The 14055-nt window shown below is 39.8% G+C and overlaps 1 protein-coding gene across 1 annotated transcript in view; it reads right to left on the bottom strand.

Annotated features, from left to right (window-relative positions):
* EXOC2 (exocyst complex component 2) overlaps window positions 1-14055 on the bottom strand; it is a 316653-nt gene that overhangs the window by 7632 nt on the left and 294966 nt on the right. The window contains exons 23-26 of the mRNA XM_077492106.1: window positions 11176-11231; window positions 6680-6802; window positions 4979-5040; window positions 2176-2235 (exon numbers count right to left, since the gene is read on the bottom strand). Coding sequence (XP_077348232.1) covers window positions 2176-2235; window positions 4979-5040; window positions 6680-6802; window positions 11176-11231 — 301 coding nt within the window. The remainder of the gene's footprint in view (window positions 1-2175; window positions 2236-4978; window positions 5041-6679; window positions 6803-11175; window positions 11232-14055) is intronic.

Raw genomic sequence — 14055 nt, 5'->3', positions numbered from 1 at the left:
TTTAGAGATCCACAATCAAATCTAGGTCATGTCTGAGGGGTCCCATCTCTGCACAATTTCTATACGGAAGTTATATTGCCTGGTTTACCTAACCTGTAACTCCTATTGAAGGCAGCGTGAGTGGCCAGAGTGCCAGACTGAGTGCAGAGAGCACTGACAAGAGGTGTCCGGTACAGGGTTTCTTACAAGCTTGTAAGTGGAGAGTGCTGGCAGCTAAGAAAATAGTGTGTGCACTTTTTCCTGTTCTTTCCTGTGTCTGGATTGGGAAATGTTGGGTTCTTGTGATAGTCAGCTTAATGTTCAGTTTCCAAGGACGCATGATGGACAGCAATAACTTGTGCATTGTCTGGCCTCCCTCATCCCGTAACCTCCTGTATATCCTTTTGTGACACTCAAACTGACACAGCCTTTATTATAAGGCAGCATTTGTGACACTAAAGACCTAAAAATCAACAGTTTTATCACCCAGTGTGAACATTTCAGACAAACTTAATTTGTTCCCTGTTCACATTTAAAATATGCCAGTTTTAGTGTAATAAAGGAAGTAAGGTCTTCTAAAAGTGGTAGTTAGCAAGCTGTTTCCAGCTTCAATCCTGGGAGTCAGTGATCCTAAAAAATAATGCAACCATGAAACTCAGAACACCTGATCTGCATGCCAGTTCTTATCTGTTATCTGTGACTGCAAAAGTATTGAAGACAATCGATTGGCATGAGAGACAATATAGAATATATTTTTCATAGCAAAAAATAGTAACATACAAGGAGCAGACACATGAAATGTGGCTTCTATCGTTAAAGCGGTGGTAAACCCTGCTTGGTCATTTTTACTTACGTATAGCAAGCATGCTTTTCTGCATATACAGACTGATTTTACGGTTTTGGGTTTAGTAACAGTTCAAAGACAGAAAGGAGCTATGTCTGGAAGCGAACTTGTTGAAGCACATCACTCCTAAAGCAGAATATTAAGTTTTGATGGAGGAACTTGAAAAAAAGGATACAGCAATGCTTCACTGACTGCTAGCATGGTTTCTAAACAGCGGAAGTGAAGCTAATGTGGGTCAGTTAACCAGTTAGAGAAGTGACTTATGACGAGTCCATACAATGACCACTGTGTGATGTATGTGTTAGACATTTCACATGGAAAACTCCTTCTCTTATTGGGTGCTGGTGTGTCACAAAATGTTTCTAAACATAATGTATATGCCTTGTATGTGTCTTAACCACTTCCCTACCTGCATATTGTCATATGACGTCCGCAGATGTGATCTCCCATCCTGGGCGGGCGTCATATGACGTCCTAGGCCTCCCAGCGGTATAGGGGGTGTGCGCATGCCGCCACATCACTGAGGAGCCGGTGCGCGCGCCCGGCGGCTGTGATGTCCGCTGGGCACTCGCGATCACTCGTTATAGAGCAGGATCGTAAAGACACAGATCCATGTCCTGTCAGGGGAGAGGAGACAGATTGCGTGTTCATACCAAGTATGAACACCGACCGGTCTCCTCCCCTACCTAGTCAGAATCACTCTCTAGCCAACACATTTAACCCCTTGATCGCCCCCCAGTGTTAACTTATTCCCTGCCAGTGAAATTTATACAGTAATCAATACATATTTAGAGCACTGATCGCTGAATAACTGTCAGTGGTCCTAAAACAGTGTAAAAAGTGTCCAATATGTCCGCCACAATGTCAGTCACGATGAAAATCGCAGATCGCTGCCATTACTAGTAAAAATAATAATAACAATGTCATAAATCAATCTCCTATTTAGTAGGTGCTATAACTTTTGCGCAAACCAATCAATATATGCTTATTGTGATTTTTTTTACCAAAATATGTAGAAGAATACATTTTTTTTAAATGTGAAAAATATTGTTTTTTTAAAACTTGTCGCTCTTCTTTTGTTTATAGCGCAAAAAATAAAAAATAAACGGCCTAGGTGATCAAATACCACTAACAGAAAGCTCTATTTGTGAGGGGAAAAAAATGATAAAAATTGGGTACAGTGTTGCATGATTATGCAATTGTCATTCAAAATGTGACAGCGCTGAAAACTGAAAATTGGCCTGGGCAGGAAGGGGGTGAAAATGCCTTGTATTGAAGTGGTTCAATTAATAAGCCTAAGCCAATACAAGATTTTTAAGGCAGTGTATTGACAGCTGGTGGAAATTACTCACTTCTTGTCATTGCCACTGGGAAGTTGAGGAAGAGCTTCCAGTGCTTGTTTGAAACTGGATCTGTGTAACGAACAGAAAACATTTAGATTATGCATTTCAAAATATAATACACATCAATGAGCCTGCACCCCTCAGTTGCTTGCAGGGGATAATGGGAAAAGCTGGTCAGTCAAGGAATATAATATGCTTTCTGACAGATCTCTTTGACTATGTGCATCTTAACATTGTTAATATTCTTCAATTCTCATCTGTCATTCTTTGCACAGTGGGCCTTACTTGTACAACTCCAGAGGGCAAACAGAGCTACTACTGAATTTACAAAAAGCAGTTAATAAAACAAATGCATTTTAAAAGCCAACTATATATTTTTTCTTTCTCTACAGAATGCATAAGGAATAGAAAAAATGCATTTATTGCTGCCTGTGTACCAATTGAAGAGATATCCTATTAATTTCTGTCACAAGAACAGGAAGTGATGAAAAATCTCTCCAATGGGTACACAGATGAGAACACAAATATTATTTGTGTAAATTAGGAAAGGATGAGAACCTCTGTCAGGTTTTCATTGCTGACTGTGTCTTCCTATGACAGTGAAAAGAAGTTAGGGGATATTTCTCCAAACATCCCAAAAAAACTTTTCCCTACTCTATAAAAAAATAAAAAAATAAAAAAAAAAAACCCAGAAAACAAAAGAAGATACCTTGCTGGAGCTAGACATGCAAGATAAATCTGCAGAATCATGAAGGATTATCAAAGGAGTACATATTTAGAAATGTGGGTAATTTTTGGGGGGCAATATTTACCCACACACGACTTCAAAGCATGGCTTCGGACACACTTTGTTAAAGCTTTCTGAATGTCGGTCAAAGCTCCTGCCACTGAATAAAATGGTTAGCTTACAGTCCTGTTTACACCTTACTTTTGCTTGGTACTTTGATGAGGCTTCAGTGGGGCTTCGATTAGGCTTTGGTGGAGCTTCGGTGAAGCTTTGTGGGGCTTCAAGTGAGCTTTACCATAGACTTCTATGGAGGCTTTGAAGACACTTTGAAGCACCACTAAAGCTATATGGGGTATAATTTTTGAAGCAAAGCCAAAGCAAAGCAAAAGCAAGGTGTAAATAGGACTGTAAGCTAACCATTTTTAAAGCCTCCATAGAAGTCTATGGTAAAGCTTGCTTGAAGTCCCACTGAAGCCCGCGGAAGCCTCATCAAAGCCCCACCAAAACACCACCAAAGGCTCATCGAAGCCCCATTGAAGCACCAAGCAAAAGCAAGGTGTAAACAGGACTGTAAGCTAACCATTTTATTTAGTGGCAGGAGCTTTGACTGACATACAGAAAGCTTTACCAAAGCATGCTCGAAGCCATGTTTTGAAGCAAGTGTAAAATAGCCCTAGGAGTCATATACCCAGTGAAGTGACTGGCCTCATGTGATACATATTGATAAAACATTCTCCTACATAAGTTGTACATCTTTATCTGCAGTTTCTCATTTCTACAGCCATGCAAACACCAGAATTTGTAAAGCTTGAGATGTCAACAAAATGGAGAGCTGAAATTACGCTTTGCAGAGCTCAGGGAGAAGAGCTGTGAGAGGCGATTGGAGGACAGGGGCGCACCCTCCTCCACACAGGAACAGAGCTGAGGCTATCAACATTTTTCTCTTGGTGTCAGGAAAACATGTCAGAAGAGACTCATGCTGATGGTAATAATATAACACTCAACTTAACATTCTGCTGGCACGGATTTTCCTGTATACATCCACACATGAAAATCACAACATATACTGCAAATCTGTATTAGCACTCTATGCTTATAAATATCTGTATAATATATTGCCATACATGAGTATAGAGCCGGCATGAAGCAAATGTCTTAACCACTTCAATACCAGGCCATAGTCAAATGATGCCCGCCGATGGGATCTCCCATCCTGGGCGGGCATCATATGGTTCTCGGTTTCTCGCCGGGGGGGGGGGGCACGCAGTGTGGCGATCGTGGATGAGTGTCCCTTGGACACAGCCCATCCCAGATCCATGTAAAGAACCAATAAAAAAAATGGCTTTACTTAAAAAAAAACAAAAAAAAACACCATGCCTCTTACTAAATACCTTTGACTGACTACTTTTTAAAAATTGGTCATTTGGGGGGTATTTGTACTTTCCTGACATTTCAGGGCCTCAAGAATTGATAGGCCATTAGTGCATCAGGTGTGATCAATTTTCAATGATTTGCACCATAGCTTGTAGACTCTATAACTTTCACAGAGACTAATATCCACTAACTTGGGTTATTTTTACCAAAGATAAATAGCAGTATAAATTCTGGCCCAAATGTATGAACAAAAATTACTTATTTGCAAAATTTTATCATAGAAACTAAAAAAAAGGGTTTTGTTTTTCAAAATTTCACAATTTTTTCTGTGACTTATGTCGCAAAAAATAAAAAAACCTAGTGGTGATTAAATACCACCAAAAGAAAGCTCTATTTGTATGAAAAAAATGATAAAAATGTTGTTTAGGTACAGTAGTGCATGACTGAGTAATTGGCATTCAAAGTGCGAGAGTGCTGAAAGCTGAAAATTGGTCTGGGCAGGAAGGGTGTGTAAGTGCCCTATATTGAAGTGGTTAATAATTCACCAGTCTGTTGGAGGAATGTAAACTGTTTGCTCATCTTTACTTCTGATATTTGTCACTGCCTTATCAACCTATTGTTTTCAGGTTTTTGCAAGTTGTACACCAAAGACACCAGTAGTTTTTGGTTACCTTTACATACTGTATATCTAACACAAGGACACATACTTACTTGCTGTCATTTGTCAGATAAATAGCTACTGCATCTCTCAGTGAGCAAATTTCAAGGCGTGCCTGATGAGGAAAACAATTTTTGTTAAATACTGAATAATGATAAACATCAAGTTACACTTTTTACAATTAAATTTCTGTTTTAGTATTTATTGTTTTAAGCATATAGTTGGCAATTGCTGGCAGACAATCCAGTCCACAGCACCAAGGCATGTACACTTCTAGGCACCAGTGAAGAAAACAAAAAAGGGATTAATAAGCAGCCATCACTAGCCCACAGATGAACACGACAGTAATACCGATTAACAATAATTTATTATAATATTTCTACAATATTTGAAGCCTCCAAAGCTGTTCCTGTACAAAGGATGTTGGTCCACTCAAAGGCCAGCAATGGCTTGTCACTAGGAAACATCTGGAAAAAACAGTTTGGGAGGGTCACCTAGCTTACTGTAGCTGCAGTAAGAACAAAGAACAGGGAAAAGAGGTGTGCCAGTGTCGGTAAAATGACCAATGTCCTTAAAAAGTCACCCACCCAGGGAATAGGACTACTAGCTATCAGAACTGAGCAATGAGGGTTCAGATCCAATTGGGAGTTCTCCTACTTGCAGGGTGTGTTTCCACTAGGTGCAAGATTCTCCTCCTCCACTGCAATCGCCTTACTGCCTGGTTCACTTCCTTCCATACTACAATGTGTAGGAGTGCCAGGAATATGAGCTGTAGGTTCTTCATGGAAGGGGCTGATGTTGTTAATGGACATATACACACGATAAAGTGCTGTGTGATATGCTGTAACTGTACGTATATGGGAAACCAGTAGATAATTTAACCAAAAATAATAATAGCTGTTTGTAACAGACATCAGAGAGATGTTACACCAACACATAAAGCAGGACATGTACCTACCTTCATATACAGAATATACCGTATATACTCGAGTATAGGTCGACTCGAATATAAGCCGAGGCCCCTAATTTAACACAAAAAAACTGGGAAAACTTATTGACTCGTGTATAAGCCGAAGATGAGACATGCAGCAGCTACTGTCACAGCTTAAAAGAGTGGAAAAGAGGGTCAACAATGCCCATCTGCAGCTGCATACCTCCCTGTGTCCATTGCAGCCTACCTGTGTCCTGTGCATGCCTCCGTGTGCCAATCTGCAGCCTCTGTGTCCTTCTGCAGCTCTGTGCCCATCTGCAGCTCCGTGTGCCATTTTGCACCGATCAGCATGTATCAGCATGTCATAAAAACATACAGCGGCCATTCCAGGATTCAAAAGCCGCACCTCTCCTCCTCGTCTGTGACAGACGGCGGCCATTCCACTGTTCAAAAGCTGCACCTCCCTGTCTGTGATAGGCGGAACACTCAATTTCCCAGCAGTCAGTGTTCCGCCTATCACGGACATCCTCTCATCCTCGTCCGTAGTATGAGGATGAGCGGATGTCCGTGATAGGCGGAACACTGACTGCTGGGAAATTGAGTGTTCCGCCTATCACAGACAGGGAGGCGTGGCTTTTGAACAGTGGAATGGCCGCCGTCTGTCTGCACGACACGCTGATCAGGTAGGCAGACGGCAGTGACTCGAGTATAAGCCGAGGGGGGCACTTTCAGCCTAAAAAAAGGGGCTGAAAATCTCGGCTTATACTCGAGTATATACAGTAAGTCAAATAACAGAAATGAGGTGTTGAGAATGTGGACGCACCTGCAATGCTCCGTTTCTGCTGAAGGATGACACACACTGCATGAGCCTGCTGAGCTCTTCCCCCACTGCTTCCACAATTCTAGACATTACTCTGGGGACAAGTTCTTTGGAAATTGAGAATACCTAGAATTAGAAATAACAGTGGAAAACATTTACCTTTCCTCCTAAAGATTCCTGTTATATGAACAGGATTAAATTGGTGCAATTTCAGTTAGTAGGAGTGTCCTATTAACATGCAGAGCTTTTGTGGCACAACGGTACTGAAAAAATGAGGCCATTATGGGACTGCTGAGTCAGATTACACACAACAGCAATCATGAGGCTTTATTATAACGTCTCCATATACCATCCACTGGAATACATACAGCCATCAATGCAGTGAAGCTGCATTTCCTTGTGTACATTTCATTAACATTGGCTGTACATGCACGGTGGATGCCTTGAGCCTTGTATGTTATTTTTCCCTGCTAGGGTACAGAGAATGGCACAGGGAGACCCTCACACTGCACTACAGAAAATACCATACAAGGCTCATTTAATAAGTTACATTTTTTCAAGTATTTTTTATTTATATTGACCATTTTGCAGCATTCTAGGCACGTGAGTGGCCAATGACAACACATTTAAACTGGAGATATAGACAACTTGTTGAAAATTCTATTTATATAGCAATTTATGATTCACAGTAAAATTTAAGCTAGCCTACTTGACCGTTTGTCGAAACACCTTAAAAAGAAGAAGTCCAGCCTGAGCTTTTTAAGCTGGGCTTCTCTGAGTCACAGGAGTGCAATTCGTTTTGTACTCCTGTGACTTGTTGATGCAGCATGACTCACGATCACCTTGCTGCGCGCCAGCATGTTATCCTGCTGGACGTCATATGATGCCCAGTCAGGATAACAGAACCACTTCCCCTTCCCGGACGTCAATCTGTTATAGGTCAGACGGGAAGTGGTTAAAAAAAAACAAAAAAACAAGACTTTACTATCACTTTAACCACTTACAGACCGCCCACCATCAATATACAGCAGCATTTTCAAATGGAATACTGTTGTTATGGCAGCAGTCACTTACCAGAGCTGCCAGTAGTGGCAGAGGCGATCGCATCCTCTCCCCTGATTGGCATGGAGCTGAGTGAGGGGAAGATGGCCCCTGTTCGGTTCCATACAATTGCAGGGCTGAAGCGACGTCAAAACATCACTTTCGCCCATAGGGACATTTTTTTTTTTTTATTGCACTTTAGTGTAAATATGAGATCTGAGATCTTTTTGACCTCAGATCTCATATTTAAGAGGTGCTGTCATGCTTTTTTTGAATTACAAGGGATTTTTACATTTCTTGTAATAGGAATAAAAGTCCATTTTTAAAAGACACTTTTTTTTTTTTTAAAGAACAGTGTAAAAAATAAAAAGTAAAACAAATAAGAATTTTTTTTTTTTAACATGCCCTGCCCCGTCGAGCTAGCGCACAGAAGTGAACGCATACGCGAGTAGTGCCCACATATGAAAACGGTGTTCAAACCACAAATGTGAGGTATCACTGCGATCGTTAGGGTGAGAGCAATAATTGTAGCCCTAGACCTCATCTGTAACTTAAAACATGAAACCTGTAGAATTTTTTAAACGTCCCATATGGAGATTTTTAAGGATAAAAGTTTGTCACAATTATTATTATATTATAATTGTAACATCATCTTTCATAATATAAAAAAAAAATGGGCCAACTTTACTGTTGTCTTATTTTTTAATTTAAAAAAGTGTATTTTTTCCAAAAAAAGTGCACTTGTAAGACCGCTGCGCAAATACTGTTGTTAATGTTAAAAAAAAATATATATAATGTTTGGGGGTTCTAAGTAATTTTCTAGCAAAAGAAAATGATTTTAACTCGTAAACAACAAGTTTGAAAAATAGGTCTGGCCTTAGAGTGGTTAAGCACAGCTTTATTTTCTTGTACTATGCTACTCATGATAGGGAAGGTATCCACTGCCGCCATTTGACTATATGCGCTGTTTTATTCTGCTAAATATGAGTTTTACTAATTTCAGTAAATGATATACATTTTTTATCAAACGTTATTATGCTATGTGACCCTTTTTGTTTTCTTGCTTTAATATCCCCACATCTATAAATATGTGACTATGGTCCTATATGAGATACACCTATAAGGATATCTTCATTCTGATAAGAACTGGGAATTTCTGTTTCAAACATCTGATGGTTCCAGGGTCCATTTCAGAGTTGTATTCACAATACAAGCTTGTTTGACTCACAGAACATATGTTCTTGTGTGTTCTAACGTTCCAGTAAGCCTCCTGTGTTTGTGGTGGTGTTTTTTTTTCACTTCAGTTACGTTTTCAACTTCACTGTTGGGATTTACCTCATGGAGTTTGTCACATGGAAGATTGATTTATTTGGAAGAAAAATTTATTATTTTTTCACATGGACTATATGAACTTCAATTGATATTTTTTTTTTTTGGTTGTTCACTTCATGTTTTTTGTTTATTATATATACACATAGGAATCTGTATTGTGTTACATTTGGGGGTTATTTGGGTGCATGCCCTTCCCATTTTTCTATATATTTTCATGTTATGAGATTAAGCGCTACACTATTTACTTTTCTATGCTGCTCATGATAGTCTTAAACTCTATAGCTTCACTTGGCATTGTTTAATCTCTGATTGTTTGTATAACCAAATTTGTAAAACCTTTTGTCTTTTTACAACAGAGTGTATTACATTGAGTCTTTGTACATGCTTTTATTGCTGCCTGTACACCAATGTGTTCTCTCAATGAAACATTTAAACAAAAAAATTAAATTAATATAATTATTTCCAAAACATTTTTATCAACTTAGCAGATTTAGTATTTCACAGCCTAAAAGAAAGCTGCCACTTTTCGAAGTGCAAATGATTTAAAGAGCAACCACATTACCTAAAAACATACAAATAGCAAAAACTGTTCTGTACTTTCTGAAAAATAATATAAATGCGGCCACCATATCTATGGACTGTAAACTACAATAAATGTAATTTTGTTTTTTGGTTAAGGCCCCTTTCACACATGCGGAACGTATGTCCATATTTCATTCATCAGTTTGCAGATGAAATACGGACATACATGCATCCCTATGGGATAGCGGGTGTCTGCAGATGAACATCCGCAGACACCTGATATTATCCGTCTCCGCAATGGTCCAATTCTGCAGAAGGAGGAAAATCCTATTTTTCTATCCGTCTGCAGAACGGATCGGATGAACACGGACATGGGATCCCCCATAGAGGAGAGCGGAGAGCTGACAGGGCGGTTCCTGCACAGTGTGCAGGGACCACCCTGACCTCTGCCGGCTCAGCAGGGATAAACGGAGCGATCCCTGCTGAGCAAGTGGATCATCACGGGGCGGATCATTACAGATCCATCCCGTCTGAAAGGGGCCTTAGATATTCTTTAAAGTGTTACCAAACCCAGGACTATGGTTGCCACCTCATCCCTTTAAACCCAAACATATATTAATTACACAGGTCCTGTGCCTGATTAAGGTGGTAATTAAACTCACCTCCTTATCTTCATTTAATTAGCCTCAGAACCAGTGTAATTTAAATGTGTTCAGGTTTAAAGGGATGAGGTGGCAACTCTACCCAGGACCCTGAATTCACTATATATACGGTCTCCCACAGTACAAAGAACATGGAAATGTAACAGTTTCAGTAAATATAAACTGCTAAATACCTTTTCTTATCAGCAGTCTTGTGACTTCTATGGCGCAATGTACACAGAACGTTTTCACAACCTCTCCTGAATGATTTAACTTGACAGATAGTAACCCACGTTTAAAATTACCGTTTTACTGTGTTTACATACCGCGTTTGCATTTAGAGGCGTTTGAGAAAAAACTTTTTTTTTCAAAATAGCCAAAAATTAAAAACGCCTGTAAACAAAACACTGCTAAATGGTTACCGCATTTAGCGCTTGAAATGCCTCTAAACTTAGTGTCTGAACTCCTTTTTTTTGCTTTCCAAAAACGACCTCTAAACTCAACTGCCTAAAAACTACATTAAATGAACCTGTATACATATACTGATAAGATAACATTGGATGAGTTCGGGGGCAGCCAACTGCAGCAGTGTACATGAGGCCTGTCAGTGTCTGGTTAAAGCTTTCATTCCCATGATTGTCCTATGCTGATTATATGCACTCTCCCAAGAAAAAAAAAAAAAAAAAACCCTCTCTAGCAATACAAACCGAACTGAGCATGTGCAACTTGCCTCCAAGGCTCTGTTGAGATGGACTGGTTACAGTGGAAGAAGGGGAGGATCAGAGAAGACAGGATCAAACAGCCTTTTTACACAATGCAGAGGATTAACCCCTTAGGTTCCACAATGAGTATAACAAGCATGCTTTACTGCATATACAGACTGATTTTACAGTTGTGGGTTTAGTAACACTTTAAGCAACAAACAGGAAATAGCGAATGCCATAAAGTGCTCGGCAAACCTACCTCTGCATGTACAGCAATGATGTTCACCAACGCCTCCTTCAAATAGTTTCTTACCCCTGAAAACAGGCACACAAAAATGTTAGTTGCATGCTAAAACATCATATTATATACAAACGTGTATTCAATGAAGGATTTAGTGGTCACAACAACTACTAGGACATTTTTTTCCTAAATGCAGAGAATGCATTAAGGCAATGTGAAGGACCCAGTACTGAAGAAGAGTATGTCTGCCGTATAAGCTTCCCTTGCCTAGTATCAACACAGGAACTAATAGGTCACAGTGGTTTCATTAACATAAGCTAATTAACTAGGCACTTAAACCAGCCGAGTCGAGCAGACTATTTGGCCCCAGCAATACTGAATACAATATTCTGTACAATACACATTCTTATAAGCATAAATAAAGTGGTCACAAGATTTGTCTCATCTACAAGAGATGCTCAGGTAGACAAAAACAATAGAGTAATGGAATACAGCCACTTAACAATAAACACATAACGAACCCCACCCCTCCTCAAACTACCTGGTAAAAAGTCTACAACTGTCCATGAGACCAAGCTCACACAATATTCCAGCAACCTGAAAGGTGGAATTAATTTATCTTCATATATTTCTTGAGGGATATTGTTCATAAATATTACTGTCTCAAGTGAAAGAGCCTCTCCATTCTCTCAGTGTCCATTAAGTAGTTGTCCATCATTTTCCCTGTCACCCTGTGCTGTCCCTAATAGACACAGGGTAACTTACACATAAGAGGGGTCTGGGGAGCTGAGAAAGAAGTTTCCAAACCACTCTAAGGTATGCTGGGGTCCACGGCCCCCCCCGTCCAAAATGACTCCCGTCACAGGTAAAAAACGTCCTGCCTTTAGAACCTGTTTAGATGCCCACGGTTAGCAGTGTTGAGCAACTTGTTTTTGTGGCTTCAGCCGACAGGTGCTGTGACAATGGAACAACGGGTGACAGGGCCTGTCTGAACAAGGCCTTAAAGGCTATCTCTTGGAACAACAACTGTGAGACACAATTTATGCTGTAGTTGTTATGGTTATACCGATGTTCACAATGCATAACAATACTATACAAGCTTTCATACACACTACAGCAACTAAATTTAGGTTGAGAATAACCGCAGAATGGGGACCATTCTGTATAGAAGTAGTGGGTAGCTTTGGTATCAAAATTGTTAGACTCCCTATGTTAAAAGAGCCACACAAACAATTCATGTTATTATTATTGCATGGCAGGAATATCAGCTGCCAAATCCATTTATAAGCACAGCAGTAACTGCTATGCTTAAATTATGGGGTATCAAGAAGATTCTGGCACAAGAGGTATGACCATAGCAATGTAGAGCTGACTGAAACATGCCACAGCAATCTTCAATGAGGAATGCTTAGTGATCCGATACAAATTATTACACCCCAATACCTTTGTTGAAAGATGGCGCAGGGTTGAAGCCCAAAAGGGAATTGTGCCTCGATTCTGCTAAAAAAAACATTTAACAGGACCAAAACGCAGAGTGGACATCGCAACATTAATTCAGGCCATTACAGATTTGGAGGTAAAGTTACACTGCCGCACTGGTGAATTGATGCAACTGGTCCCCTTGTAGTGAAGTGAAGTTCTCAATTTCAACTATAGATCACAGAGTTCACAGCATAGACTTTACACATTCTCCCATCCAGAGATTACGTGAGATTTGCTAGCCTTAGACCTACATATGGTCACTAATATCTCATATGTTAATGTGATTTCAAAATAATCTTTTAAAATCTGCAACTTTCATGGAAAGAACACCTGGTACTTGTATAGACACTTCCTGTTAAGATGTGATAACCATCTGTCTACACCCCAAAAAAAGGCCGCAGGAGGTCAGCAGCACTGAGATACAAAAGGAAGGAAAAATTGAGAAAATTGCATTTTATTAAGAAAAGGTCGTTCGATTTACTTTAATGTGGAACTGAGTGCAAAAAGTGAAGATTTGCTATGTTAAAGGAAACATTTAGAAATGATAGGTGTGCTTAAGCGATACTCTGATCAATCTACCTTTTGCCTGGAATTCCTCAGGAAAAGTAACAGTGCACTACCAGGTATGAGAGTGTCTCTAAGCACTCCTAGCTGTTTATCTGCAACGCAAGATTTAAGGAGCTGCTGCCTCTGACTGCTAGGGACTAGTGAGATTGTGTTATCTTACTACAGTTCTCCTTGCTGGAGGCTCTGACATGAGGAAGCAGAACCATGCCACTACCAAAAACCATTAGCATATAGCTTATTTGGCCTATAGTAGAATGTGACTAGCACCATCATTCCCCTGGCTACTACTGCACATTTACTCTGCCAAATACCAACAAACCCATTTTCTTTATCATTATTTGGCACAGATTGCAAGTCACACATGGGCTTATTTTTTTTCCACACAATTCCTGGACTAGTAGCATAGATCACTTCAAACTCTTCAAATTAAACTATTATTTGAGGCATCCCAAAAAAAAAAAAAAACAGGTTTCTGTACACCAACTATTTGGTGCACCGTGACCCAGTGTCTATTGAACTTTGAAATCCTAAGAATTGCATCAGCCCTGCCTACTTCATTTCCAATGGATTACATAAGACACAGTCCTCTCCTCAATCCCCTCCACTTTCCTCATCTCTAACTTGTTCTGATGCAGCTCAGTATATTTTGTATTTATCAAATAGATATAAAAAAATGCTTTTAATGATATATTTAACCACTTTCAGACCGGATCAATTTGCTGGTCAAAGACCAGACCACTTTTTGCGATTCGGTACTGCGTCGCTTTAACTGACAATTGCGCGGTCGTGCGACGTGGCTCCCAAACAAAATTGACGTCCTTTTTTTCCCACAAATAGAGCTTTCTTTTG

Source organism: Lithobates pipiens, unplaced genomic scaffold (genome assembly GCF_037356315.1).
Source record: "Lithobates pipiens isolate NorthernLeopardFrog02 unplaced genomic scaffold, aLitPip1_a1.2 Scaffold_19, whole genome shotgun sequence".
Taxonomy (NCBI): domain Eukaryota; kingdom Metazoa; phylum Chordata; class Amphibia; order Anura; family Ranidae; genus Lithobates; species Lithobates pipiens.
This window is presented reverse-complemented; position numbering and strand designations above follow the sequence as displayed.